At 54.1% G+C, this 13754-nt stretch overlaps 1 protein-coding gene across 2 annotated transcripts; it reads right to left on the bottom strand.

Moving 5' to 3' along the window:
* Window positions 1-37: 37 nt before the first annotated feature.
* On the bottom strand, window positions 38-13744 carry Dcst2 (DC-STAMP domain containing 2). 2 transcript variants are annotated; one of them, XM_059265673.1, is made up of 15 exons: window positions 13440-13744; window positions 13086-13256; window positions 12699-12800; window positions 12294-12491; window positions 11905-11970; window positions 11011-11224; window positions 10686-10843; window positions 10054-10218; window positions 8609-8776; window positions 7646-7746; window positions 6331-6461; window positions 4971-5101; window positions 4565-4658; window positions 4319-4459; window positions 38-207 (listed from the first exon to the last, which is right to left on the bottom strand). In XM_059265673.1, exons 1-15 carry the CDS (start codon window positions 13702-13704, stop codon window positions 180-182), a joined length of 2133 nt encoding a protein of 710 aa, XP_059121656.1. In that variant the 5' UTR covers window positions 13705-13744; the 3' UTR covers window positions 38-179. The 2 variants fall into 2 exon arrangements, with proteins under 2 accessions (XP_059121656.1, XP_059121657.1); XM_059265674.1 differs by having other exon boundaries at window positions 4971-5074.
* Window positions 13745-13754: the final 10 nt, after the last annotated feature.

Below are 13754 nucleotides of genomic sequence, written 5' to 3'. Positions count from 1 at the left end.
TACTTGTGTCGACTTTTGGTTCCTTTATTTTGGGGGTGGGTGGGAGGGGGTCAGGAGGTTCTGAGGCTGGGGAGGGAGCTGCTTTGGGGGGCAGTGAATTTCTGAGGTAGTTCCTGGGGCTCAGCGGGCAAGGGAAGGCCTGCAGACTGATGAGCTGGGAGATGCTGAGGGAGCATCCTTTAGGGCTCCTTCCCTTGGTCCTCATCACTGGGAGGAGAGGAGGGCTCAGTAAGCTCAAAACCACTGGTGGGCAACCTTAACCATCATCCCTGCTCAACTTAGCTGCTGCCCTCCCGCCCATCTACTTTTGGCGGCGGCGGCGGTGGTGGTCTGTTTCAGGTTGTTTTTTTTTGTTTGTTTGTTTGTTTGTTTCTTTGGTTTTTCAAGACAGGGGTTCTCTGTGTAGCCCTGGCTGTCCTGGAACTCACTCTGTAGACCAGGCTGGTCTTGAACTCACAGACTTGCGTCTGCCTCCCGAGTGCTGTCACTAAAGACGCACGCCACCACACTTGCTGCTTTGCCAGCGCTTGTCACAGTTAATGAGGACGTAGCCACTAGAACACCCTCCCCAACCCAGCCAGGGTGTCAGCAACCCATCCTCTTCAAAGGCAATCACCTCAGTACTGAAGATGCCTCTGTTTGCTTCCCAAACCGTCCTCTCTCCAACCCATCCAGAAAGAAAAAAAAAAAAAGTCTTCAAACTCATGGCTACCATATTTGCAAGAGAAATCCATGTAATAAGCCTTCAGGAAGGCAAGACAGGACAATCCCTACACATTTCAGGCCAATCTGGCCTATAATGCTGAGACCCTGTCACCAAAGACAAAAAAAAAAAAAAAACCCACCTCTGACCAGGAACATGGAACAGTCGTCATCAAGGTTTCACTATCCCCTGCCTTAACTCTGCCCGGAAATCCCTCAGCCTCCCTGCCCAGCTTTCTGCACACTCCTCCCCACAGCAGACATGGCGGCCTCCACCACCCACTCTTTGGAAACTATGCCACTTCCAGCCACCTCTCTGCTCACTCAGCAGGTGTCCTTGCCTCCTACTCCCTAGAGAAAAGTGAGGCTGGAGCAGGCTGGAGTCTCTTCAGAAAACTCTCCATTCTTCAGGCTCAGAGCAGCCCACTCACTAACACTACCTCAGCCGCATTCACCTGTCTCTTCACACCCTCGTTCCTTGGGCACCCTGGTCCAGAGCTGAGGATGGAACCCAAGACCTTGTGCATGCTAAACAGGTGCTCTACCACTACACTACATCCCTAGGCCTCAGTGTTCTCTTTTCCATGTCCTAAATGTGCGAAACGTCTTTTGGTGCTGGGTCCGTTGTGTGTGAAGCCAATTCTTTATCATTGAGCTTCCCTTCTTAGAGCCAAGCATGGTGGCACATACCTTTCCTTCTATGAAGACTGAGGTAGAAGGGTTACAAGTTCAAGGGCAGCCTAGACCGTATAGTGAAATCATTCTAAAAATAAATAAAGCTGGATGGACACACACCTTTAATCTCACTGGATTAAATCTCACACACTCCTGGAGGCAGAGGCAGGCAGATCTCTGAATTCAAGGCCAGCCTGGTACATATAACAAATGCCAGCTCAGCCAGGAGCTACATAGTGAGGCCCTGTCTCAGAAATAAATAATTAAACAAGCTCTCTATTTTTAATCGCAAAACTTATATATTAAAGGGATCCTAAACCATCTCCCTCATACAGAAGCCACACACTCCATTTCTGAGCTGTCTTTGCCATTTGCTTCGTGATCTGGTTTTAGCCATCCCGATGCCATGAAAAATGTCCCTGCAAACCACACCAGTGGTCTCTCAACTATGGAGTGACTGTTGGTCCCCAGCCTGTGGCTCACATCTGGCCTGCTGCCATGGACTAGCTCTCCTTGAGCCTCTCCGCTCAGGGTTGCCGTTGAGCTCTCTAGGGTTCTGTCTCTGTCTCCCTCTCTCTTGCCAGGGAAGGGGATGATCAAACCCATTTTCTAAAGAGATGATACCTCCAGTACAGAGCCCTGCTGGACATCTTGGCACCTGTTCCCTGGGCGGCTCTAGCTGGGTGCCCCTACAGACATCTAGTCTCAAATGGGCAGTCCTGTTGCCCCTCCTGCCCGAAGCCTGCGTGGAGACCCAACAGCTCAGCACCTCGTCTTCAGACCTCCACCACCGGCTGAGCAGCCTCCTGCCCGGCCCTTCTGCCTCCTTAGCTTATTAGGGTAGTCTTCACAATAGATTCTCTCCTGCTCTTCCTCTCTCCATCTCTCCCTCCCCTTTACTTTAAAACTTCATATGTTTTTATGCATTGTGTGTCCACCTGTTTATCTACCACGTGTATGGGTGCCTGTCCAGAGGACACATCTGATCACCTGGAGCTGGAGTTACAGGTGGTTATAAGTCCCCCATCCCCCAACATGGATGCTGGATATTGAACTCAGGTCCTTTGGAAGAGAATAGCAAGTGTTCCTAACCACAAAGCCATCTCCGGTCATATATATATATATATATATATATATATATATATATATATATATATGAAGATGTTGGATCTCTTGAAACTGGAATTATAGATAGCTGTTAGCTGCTATGTGGGTGCTGGGAACTGAACCTGAGTCCTCTGAAAGAACAGCAAGTGTTCTTTTTTTTTTTTTTTTTTCCGAGACAAGGTTTCTCTGTGTAGCCCTGGCTGTGCTGGATCTCACTCTGTAGAGCAGGCTGGCCTTGAACATCTCCCAAGTTCTGGGATTAAAGGCTTGCACCACCAGTACCCAGCTTGCACGTGTTCCTAACCTCAAAGCTGTCTGTCTAGCCTTACTCCTTCCTTTTGTCTCTCTGGTCTTGCCAAAATGACCTAGTTAGCAGGGAACTCGCTCTGGCCTCAAGCGTGTTTGTTGTTTATTTGTTTGTTAAGACAGGGTCTCATATAGTCCCGACTGGCCTCAAACTCAATACGCAGATCAAACTCACCTCACTCCCCCCCACTCCCCACATCTTTGAAGACCACAGGGTTTGTGAACCACCCAGGCAATCCAAGCCCTAGGGAAGGGAGTTCAAGGCCAACCTTGGCTACATAGAAAAATCCTATTTCAACAAACAAGAAATAAACAAAAAGAACTCAAGCTATGGTGAGTGTGTGTGTGTGTGTGTGTGTGTGTGTGTGTGTGTGTGAGAGAGAGAGAGAGAGAGAGAGAGAGAGAGAGAATGGCCTGGTGATAAGAGTGAACACCTTTAATCCCAGCATTCCCAGAGAATAGAATTCCAGGCAAACCAGGGCTACATGGTGAGACCCTGTCTCAAAGGGAAAAAAAAAAAAAAAAAAAAAAGCCATACCTTGCATGCGCAAGGCTCCGGGTTAGACCCCTAACACCACAAAGGAGAAGGACGAGGAGGAAAAGGGAAGAGGGGAGTGAGGGAGAGAGAAGTAGGCACGGTGCCATTGTCTGTCATCCCAGCACTCAAACAAGAAGCACTACAAAGCACGAGGCCAAGGCCAGGAGTGACCCTGCACGCCTTGAATCCCAGCAGAGGCAGGTGCAGCTCTGTAAGTTTGGGGCCAGCCTGGTCTACGGAGTTCAAGGACAGTAAGGACTACACCTTGAGACAAACAAAAACAGATGAATGTGAATGCATCCCTTAATCACCTAAGGTCTTCAAATGGCCTGTGAAGCTTTCCCCACACTAACACTCTCTGAGGTCCACACCCAAACACAAAGACACAGACACACACACACACACACACACACACACACACACACCCTCGGACTTTGTTTACCCTCCTGAATGTTTTACATTCTCCAAACTCACATAGGCCACGGCTTCCTCGCCTCCCTTAACATGTGCCTAACAAACCACTAGGTCGCCCCCAAACCCCAGCTTACTTTTCTCCTTTTCTGTGAAGTTTTGGTGTGTTTTTTTTTTTTTCCCCCTCAAGACAGGGTTTCTAGCCCTGGCTGTCCTGAAACTCTGTAGACCAGGCTGGCCTCGAACTCACAGAGATCTGTCTGCTTCTGCCTCCTGAGTGCTAAGGTTAAAGGCGTGCGCCACCATGCCTGACTCTGTGAAGTGTGTTTTAATAGCTTCCCATCGCAGTAGTGTGACTCCTCCGTCAGGAGCTCCACACAGGACTGCTGTCTTGTGCCACCACTGCCCCCCCACACACACATTGTAAGCGACTGCAGGCTGGGGAGCAGGCACTTGGCACACCTCAGTCTCCTCGGGCCTCCAGTCCCTGCAGAGGGCCAGGCACTCAGCGAGCCCGTGCAGATGGGACAGAGCATGCTCCCAGTCCCCAGGTGCCACCTCCACTTGCTTCCCGCTCACCTGGACTCTGAGTGGGACGCGCCTGAGAGGCTCTTGCCCAGTGCTTCCTGGAGATGTTGTCGAAGTTCCAGCACCTGCTCGGGGGTCCGTCTGCGAGCTGCAGCCAGCCAGAGCTGAGGGCCTTCCTCGTCACTGGAGTCCCTGGAGAAGGCTACCGTCTCAGTGACCCACAGCTAGCCTGGGAGAAGAGCATCGTTCCCACTGCCCCCATGACTGCAGCCTCTTCCCCCGCACTGAAAGACTCACAGCTCCAGATCCAGGTGGCCCTGCTTGGAGAGAGGAGATGCACACACAGAACAGGTGTTGTCCAGGAGACGGAAGCAGGTAGGGCAGTAGAGACCTGGAGGAGAGCAGGAGAGCAAGGAGGCTTGAGCCAACCCGTCACCTGTGATCCCTAGTGTTTGGCCTTGCCTCTCCACCCCACCCCTGGAGGAAGGACCAGCCTTGTCAAGGATGCACACTAAGCACACACGCAAGTACCCCCCTTGCACTCAGAGGAATGGAGGAGATTCTGGGGAAGGGAGCTATGTAAATGAGAAGATGCATCGTAATGGAACGGACACATAAAGGTAGGGAGAACTCCAGAAAGGAAGAGCCATGGTTGACTGTCATGGGCAAACACCGTGAGTCCTTCAGGGAGAAGGGTACTCACCTTTGCAGCCTGGGGTACTGCAGGACACAAAGTTCTCCTCCATGTCCCCTTGGCCCTCAGACTGCCCACAGCCCAGGCAGTAGTACTGATGTAGCAAAAATTGGCTGAGCAAAGGATGCAGGCAACGACACCTTAGAAGGAAGGTCCTCAATGTCAAGCTCAGGAACCCCAACCTTGCACATCCAGACCAACCCGCAGATCTGAGGGAGACCTCCGGGTGCCCTGGCCTGTCTTTCAGACTGTAGCAACTGTTCTCCATTGCTCCCCTCTCCTTCCTCTCCCACTCCAGGAATCTTTAGTGGGGCTAGAGAGATGTCTCAGTGGTTAAAATCACTTGTTGCTCTTGTAGAGGACCCAGGTTTGGTTCCCAGCACCTACGTGATGACTCAAATCATCCATAACTCCAGGCCCAGAGGATCCAATATTTTCTTCGATCTCCATAGACACCAGGCATGCACTTGGTATACATATATATATATATATATATATATATATATATATATATATATATATATATATATGCAGGCAAAACACTCATACACATAAATACATCTTCTTTAAAAACTTTATCCTTGGCCGGGCAGCGGTGACACACACCTTTAATCCCAGCTCTCGGGAGGCAGTGCCAGGTGGATCTCTATGAGTTTGAGGTCAGCCTGGAACTAGTCTACAGAGTGAGATCCAGGATAGGCACCAAAACTACACAGGGAAACCCTGTCTCAAAAAAACCAAAACCAAAACAAACAAACAAACAAAATTGTATCCTTGGAGCTGCAAAGACGGCTCAGCAGTGAAGAGCACTGGCTGCTCTTTCAGAGGACCCGGGTTCAATTCCTAGGAACCACATGGCAATTCACAACATCTATGACTCTAGTCCAAAGGGATCTGATGCTGTCTTCAAGCCTGTGTGGGCACTGCGTGCACATGGTGCACAGATATGCGTGGAGGTGGAGAACACCCATACACATAAAATAAAAACAAACAAAACATTTTTTAAACGTAAAATTCTTAGCCAGACATGGTGGTGTGTGCCTTTACTCCCAGCCCTCTGGAGGCAGAGGCAGGTGGATCTCTGTGATTTCGAGGCTAGCCTGGTTTATAAAGTGAGTTCCAAGACAGCCAGGGCTGTTATATAGAGAAACCCTGTCTTGAAAAAAACCAAAATAATAATAGTAATAATAATAATAATAAATAAAATTCTTGTCCTTAATTCTTCCTCCAGGACATGAAAGGTATGAGTTGGATACCCTCTTCAACCAACTCCTTGTCACTTGGAAAGCACAGAGATGCATTCTGACCCCTGGCTCTTCTTCTGTCTGTTGGTTGTCCCCGCATCCCGATCGGGAAGCACTAGACGCACCTGAAGGCTAGCACCTGGAGGATGCTCATATGGCCCTGGTCAGCTGCCCGCCGCATCACAGAGCGGTGCACCGCAGCCACCACGTTGGTTCGACGACTCAGAAGCGTGTTGTAGAGGTAGGAGATCCTTTCCTGGCGGGGCGGAACCCCGGATGGGAACAAGTAGTCCTGGTCCATCTGCCTTGGCACGCCCCCTTGCACCCAGCCCCACTCCTTGCCTCTCTTTTCCTTCTGACTCCAAATGACCATTTCTCCAGGAACCCTTCAGGACCTCCCTCAGCAAAGTAAGCTGTTCCTCCTCTGGTTTTCCATCTCTCTTTATCGATCCCCTAGTAAAACCGCTTTTTTTTTTTTTTTTTTTAAATGATAATGTTTCATTAAAAGCCTTTCTTCCTGCTGGGCGGTGGTGGCGCACGCCTTTAATCCCAGCACTCGGGAGGCAGAGCCAGGCGAATCTCTGTGAGTTCGAGGCCAGCCTGGGCTACCAAGTGAGTTCCAGGAAAGGCGCAAAGCTACACAGAGAAACCCTGTCTCGAAAAACCAAAAAAAAAAAAAAAAAGCCTTTCTTCCGCCGGGTGGTGGTGGTGGTGGTGGTGGTGGTGGTGGTGGTGGTGGTGGCGGCGGCGGCGGCGGCGGCGGCGCTCGCCTTTAATCCCAGCACTTGGGAGGCAGAGGCAGGCGGATCTCTGTGAGTTCCAGGCCAGCCTGGTCTACAGAGCAAGATCCAGGGCAGTCACCAAAAACTACACAGAGAAACCCTGTCTCGGGAAAAAAAAAAAAAAAAAAAAAAAAGCCTTTCTTCCCGGGGCAGGAGAGATGGCTCAGCAGTTAAGAGTGTGTATTACTCTTCTAGAGGACCCCAGTTCTAGGGGATCCAACACCTCTGGCCTCTGTGGGCACCTACAAACACAGGGAGTATACTCACACAGAGAAAAGAATACGCACGTGATTAAAAATGTAAAAAGTAAAAAAAGTTCGTCTACTTGAAATGCCTGTCAGCCTAACTAGACTGATTCATCCTGCCTCCTTGGAGTCCCTGCATCCCAGCTGTCACATAGGACACCTCAGTATGTCACAGGGCCCTACCACTGCGGTTTCAGCAAAGCCTTAGAAGTAAGATGCGCCTCAGGAGGCCCTGGCCAGAAGGACACCGTTCCTCCTGACTCCACCTGGGGGCTAGGTCTTGGCTCCGGGCTCCAGTAGAGGGGTAGGGATGGGGGCTGCTAAGGACTTCAGCATCCTCAAAGCCGAGACAGACAGCCCACAGCTTAGCATCAGGGCCAGAGCCGAGAGCTGCTGGCTCTGGAGCCCCTCACCTGTTCCCTGAACGGGTAATAGGAGGCACAGATGACGCGCCGCAGCCTGGTGACGTAGCTGCCAAACAGAGTGACGAAGAAGCACAGGCCGTACATGGTACCTGGGAACACAGCGCACAGTGAGCACCACCCACCGTCCAAGGCACCGGCCACACCTGGGAACACAGCGCACAGTGAGCACTGCCCACTGGCCACACTCCTGGGAACACAGCGCACAGTGAGCACCGCCCACTGGCCACACTCCTGGGAACACAGCGCACAGTGAGCACCACCCACTGGCCACACTGCTGGGAACACAGCACACGGTGAGCACTGCCCACTGGCCACACTGCTGGGAACACAGCACACAGTGAGCACTGCCCACTGGCCACACTCCTGGGAACACAGCACACAGTGAGCACTGCCCACTGGCCACACCTGGGAACACAGCGCACAGTGAGCACTGCCCACTGGCCACACTGCTGGGAACACAGCGCACAGTGAGCACTGCCCACTGGCCACACTCCTGGGAACACAGCACACAGTGAGCACCGCCCACTGGCCACACTGCTGGGAACACAGCACACAGTGAGCACCGCCCACTGGCCACACTGCTGGGAACACAGCGCACAGTGAGCACCGCCCACTGGCCACACTGCTGGGAACACAGCACACAGTGAGCACTGCCCACTGGCCACACTGCTGGGAACACAGCGCACAGTGAGCACCGCCCACTGGCCACACTGCTGGGAACACAGCACACAGTGAGCACTGCCCACTGGCCACACTGCTGGGAACACAGCGCACAGTGAGCACCGCCCACTGGCCACACTGCTGGGAACACAGCACACAGTGAGCACTGCCCACTGGCCACACCTGGGAACACAGCGCACAGTGAGCACTGCCCGCCGCCCAAGGCACCGGCCACACTCCTGGTCCACGTGCTCCCTCACCCCGGTCTTCACTCTTAGGTGAGATAAATACCGATAAGGATGTAACCATTGGCGTCCGGTTCTGAGGGATGCAGGAAGCAGCGCCGGGACAATATACTGATGTTGCCTTGTTGCAGGACATCAAAAGCGGACACCAGGTCGCGGTAAATACTCCCCGAATAGCCGGTCCCCTCCACCGTTATGGATACTAGCACAGGACCTAGCACAGAGACGTTGGGAGGGACACTCACGCAGTGGCTCTGTCCCCACCACCTCCCGTGCAGGCCAAGGGCAGGAGCCACACCCTCACCCAGGACCTTTGGTGCTCAGGTATCTCTCAAGGTACACTGAGGCCTGGCCTCTGTCCTAACACCACGATCCGGCTCTCTGGCACTGCCATAAACTTCATGACCGTCCCAGAAGCATTTAATATTGCTCGAAAGCTGGTCATTTTTCTCCTACAGGGTCTCACTATGTAGCCTAGTCACCCAATCCTCCTGCCTCAGTCTCCCACGTGCTGGGTTACAGGTGAGTGCCACCACTACCTGGTTTATTATTGTGCTTTATGTTTGCCTTGAGTTTCGATTTTTCTTTTCATTTCCATTTTTTTTTTTTTTTTTTTTTTTTTTCGAGACAGGGTTTCTCTGTGTAGTTTTGGAGCCTGGCCTGGATCTCGCTCTGTAGCCCAGGCTGGCCTCGAACTCACAGAGATCCGCCTGCCTCTGCCTCCTGAGTGCTGGGATGAAAGGTGTGCGCCCCCGCCGCCCGCCCTCTTTTCCATTTCTTTATTACTAGTGTCGGCTTGTGTGTATGTGTGGTCGGGGAAGCACATGTGTGGGGGTCAGGGGACAGCTTGGTGGAGTCAGTTCTCTCCTTCCACATTTTCAAGCATTTTAAGGATTTAACTTGGGTCAAACCTCCGTGACAAGTGACAGGGGCTTTACGCACTGAGCTGGCCTGTCTGTCTGTCTGTTGGTTTCTCTTCTGTTCTTTGTGTCCTCATATGCAAATAACAAACTCAGGCTAATTACGTTCCTTGGCCTGTGACGCAGTCTCAGTCACCGGTCAAGGGGAGTCTAAGCAAAGCTAGTCTCCCTTCTTACAGTGATCCGGAGAGCAGCCATTGCTCCACTGTTCAGATGAGCAGCCTGAAGCTGTAAGAGGTGAAGCGATTTGTCCTCGGTGTGTGTGTGTGCTGGGGGCTGAGCCTGGGCCACCGTGCGTGGGGCTCTGTCCCCAGCTCCCAAGCAGCTTACTGAAAATCACCTCCTGACGAAGGACAGGGCTAGGATTTGAATCCAGCCAGTTTGGCTCACAGCTCGGGCCTTAGCTATGCCGTTACCCTGTGTCCTTGACCCAGACAGAAGGCAGAGGCGGGAAGCTATCCAGAGAGTCCCCCGGGAGAAGCCCCAGGGAGGAGGACGCACGCACGCACGCACGCACGCACGCACGCACGCACGCACGGGGTGGGTGGGCACAGGAGGGGTGGACACTCACTGCGGGCTACAATCTCGCCCTGGAGGTGGTACCGGGCCAGGTCAAGTACCCAGAAGACAGCGTAGTCCAGAAAGACCAGGAGGAACACAAGGAGGAGGTGACGGGCGAGGTCAAACGTCCCCAACATAAAAAAAATCTTCTCCCATCGGGTCAGGAAGATGGAGCCTGAAGGAGTAGGTGATCAGGAGTGTGTTCCCCAATTCTCCTGCCCATGGATCCCAACTCTTAGGGAGATGCCCATATCAAGTTCAGCTTAATTGCTCACCCAGAGGACAAAAAGAAAAGAGACTGTGAGGAGCATGGCAAGGGTAGGAGCACTCTTCAGGGCGAGGGGCTTGATGGAAAAGCCTTGCAGCTCTCCCTGGACCAGTGGTCCGTCCCGGACCCTGCTTGACTCCTACCTCCTAGGCAGCCTTCCTTTCCCTGTTAGCACATCCACCCCCCTGCCTCACCACAGAAAGCCTTCCCAACCTCGCATCCCTTGATCCAGGGTGCTCTCCTTGTCTCCCTCTCAGCCTGAAGTCCTCTCTCTTCCCTCTGGTCCCTATGCTCCAAAACAGGGTCAGGGATACGAGCTGAGCTGAGGAAGGCTTTGCTGCCCCAGAGCCCCTTTCCACCCTCAGCACCCTGACCTGGTTGGATGTAGCGTCTGGCCTCGTGAGAGCTGAGCGGCAGCACTGTGGGCAACCCTGCCTCGGCGCGGACTGCCTCCATGTGCAAGAAGCGGCTGGTGATATAGATGTTGTCAAAATTGTCCCAGTTCAGGTAACAGTACCGATACCACAGGGCTCTGAGGAGGAGAGGCGCATATGAGACTCCTCGGCTCTCTTTACCAGACCCCCAGGCGCCCCAGGCAATGCCGCCCCACCAACTCCCCGCACCCCCAAGATTCCATAGATGGACAGCCCTGCGGCCGCCCATCTATCCCACAGGCCCTAGGACTAGCCAGCCCCTCACTGGAGGTAGAGAAGTGTAAAGAGGAGAGGCAAGGTGTAGCCCATCAGAGCCAGGACCTCCCTGACACTGTACAGCTTCATGCTGACGGCCTCGTGAAGGTCCAAAGCCACCTGGGACAGGCTCCGAGAGGCATTGAGGTCCACAGAGAAGTAGTGCGTGGCTGTCATGTTGAACTCAAACTCACGACGCACCTGGTTAAGCAGCTTCAACACAGCTGGGACCGGCGGGGCCAGAGGAGACAGGAGCCAGGATAGTTAGGAGGGCAGAGCTGAATGGGGTGGGGGGCTGACGGGGTGGGGGGCTGATGGGGTGGGGGCTGATGGGGTGGGGGGCTGACGGGGTGGGGGGCTGACAGGGTGGGGGCTGATGGGGTGGGGGCTGATGGGGTGGGGGCTGATTGGGTGGGGGCTGATGGGGTGGGGGGCTGACTGACAGGGTGGGGGCTGATGGAGTGAGGGCTGCCCGGCCCAGGAATTGTACAACTCACAAACCAGCCAGAGCTCCCGGGGCCCAGATCTAGACTAGGAAACAGTGACATCTTCCTGACACACAGCACTAGACTTGGCCTAGGGCTTATGCTCCCTCACGGATGAGGAGTGAGCGTGACCTGCGCTCTGGTGGGAGGCTCTGTTCCTCCCAGCTTGCGCGCATGACCTATGCTCAGGCAGGAGGCCCTGTTCCTCCCAGATTCTGCTCTGAAGCCAGGCTTTGATGAAGCACCTCCCCCCGCTCCCTGAGCCTCAGTTTCTCAATCAGCTCAGCTTAGACATTCGTCTGGGTGACCCCGCAAAGTCCTTCCCTGCTCTTGCGTTCTTGCATATGGACCAGGAGACTTCAGCTGGCCACAGTAAGAGGAGGAGAACACTGGTAGCGGGGGCTGAAGGGGTCACTCACGGGTGCTGATGGTCTTTCGCAGGAAGACTTGGATGTACGTGGGGATGACGCAGAACATCTGGACCACTGAGAGTCAGGGAGCTCAGCGTGAGGACTGGGAGCAAAGATGCAGCCTGCCTGCCCACCTCTGGAGCCTTCCTCTCTCGGGGCTGTCTAGATTTTCTACCTTTCCCATTGGTCTCTACATTTGCTGACCGTTTTTAGCCTTTCTCCACCGTGCTTTCCCGAATACCAGTCTTACTTTATTGCCCACCATTTCCTCACAGAACCCAGCATCCTTATGGGCTCCATATTCAATGCCCCCAGCTTTCTGACAGATCCTGCATTCTCACACCCTGTTCCAGCCCCATGTTCGTGCCCTCCTGGCAGGGGAGCCCTGGCTCTCTCACAGCTGGCAAGTCCACAGAGCACCAACTTGAAGGGCATGACCACAAAACACAGGTGATAGACTTGCGGCATGATCTCCATACAGTTGTCCTTGGCATCGTCGAATAACCGGGCGCATTTTGTGTACGGGTTGCCCAGCTCTGAGTTGCACACATCGCCGATGTGAAGGAGCCAGTACCACACGTTCCGCAGGGCCCTGGCTGGGGACAGCTGTTCAGTCAGTGCTCTGGGCAGGGGTCCCCCAGGCCTTTTCAATGACTTGGGTAACACCAGCCCACCTCCTCACCCCGGAACTGGTCAGTGGTCAGACATGCTGCGTGGAGTGAGACCTGAGCAGGCCTGGAGAGGGACTGGGAGAAGGAGACTGGGGGCATGTGGACCTCTCAAACCAGACATGCAACACCTACCTACATGCTTCACACCATCCATGATGGACCGGAAGAACCTGCGTACCCGGTCAGCCACCACTTTGGCCCTCTGGGCAATAGCTTTAATCTTGGTCAGAGCACCTGAGGGACAAAGGGCGGCCTTGTGGTGGGCCTCTTTCTCCAGGAGCTGATTCTCACCATTTCCTGCAGGGAGGGAGTGCCAGGCGGCTCCCAGAGAGGAGGGAGCCTGGGTGCTGGGGTGTGAGAATAATCAGGTGAAGAAGAGGCTGGGAGCAAGGGGAAGAAGATTGAGCTGGACAGGAAAGTGGCTTCCCAGGCCCAGCCACTCAGGTTCGGACAGCGTTCCAACAGAGAGGAATTAGACCTCACAGGATGGGAGTCAGTGGTAGAGGCTGGGGACCTTACTGACAAGGGGCTGCTTGGCTCTCTCCAGCACTTCAGCAGTCTGGTTCAGGGCCAGCTCTGCCCCACAGGCCACAGCCTCGCTGGCCCGGGTGAAGTTACGCAGGGTATTGGCACAGGGCCCTTGCAGCACAAGCCCAAAGGCAGCCACCAACAGCAGCATCCGGCCCTGCCCTAGGGAGACCGCAGCTCAATCACAGCCCCGACCCCAGCCCCAAGGCAGCAGCAGGTACTCCTTCATGTTAGCTGTTAGAATGCTTCCCCACCCCCCACCCCCCACCCTCCACCCCCCACCCCCCACCCCCAGCCAACCCAGCCCAGCCCAGCCCAGCCCTGCTCCCGAGGTGCCAGGCTTACTGGAGAAGGCCTGGGGAAGCAGCAGGAGGACACTGACGCGGACCTGGCGGGAGAAGCCCATGCCCAGGCTAAGGAAGGCAGCCAAAGTGACAGTGACCACCAGGCAGCCATAGGGGCTGCGTCCCTCCACCAGAAGTTCCAGAAGCCCATAGGCCGTGGCCAAGGACAAACCCAGAACAAAGCCTCCCATGCTTCGGACTATAGCCCGTGCCATGCTGGGCCCCTCCTCCCCGGAGGGCCACTCTATAACATCAGTTTTGGACATGGCTGCTGGGACCAAATGCCGGGGTGTCTCCAGAAGAGGCCCCCGGGTTC

This window comes from Peromyscus eremicus, chromosome 6, assembly GCF_949786415.1.
Source record: "Peromyscus eremicus chromosome 6, PerEre_H2_v1, whole genome shotgun sequence".
In the NCBI taxonomy this organism is placed as follows: domain Eukaryota; kingdom Metazoa; phylum Chordata; class Mammalia; order Rodentia; family Cricetidae; genus Peromyscus; species Peromyscus eremicus.
This window is presented reverse-complemented; position numbering and strand designations above follow the sequence as displayed.

Excerpts from the sequence above, each read along its gene's own strand:
- Dcst2 (XM_059265673.1), bottom strand. The coding sequence starts at position 13,704 with ATGTCCAAAACTGATGTTATAGAGTGGCCCTCCGGGGAGGAGGGGCCC. Across the intron at positions 10,844-11,010 it reads TTTACACTTCTCTACCTCCA|AGCCCTGTGGTATCGGTACT; the intron begins GTGAGGGGCTGG and ends TCTCCTCCTCAG. Across the intron at positions 4,460-4,564 it reads GGCCACCTGGATCTGGAGCT|GGACTCCAGTGACGAGGAAG; the intron begins GTGAGTCTTTCA and ends AGCCTTCTCCAG.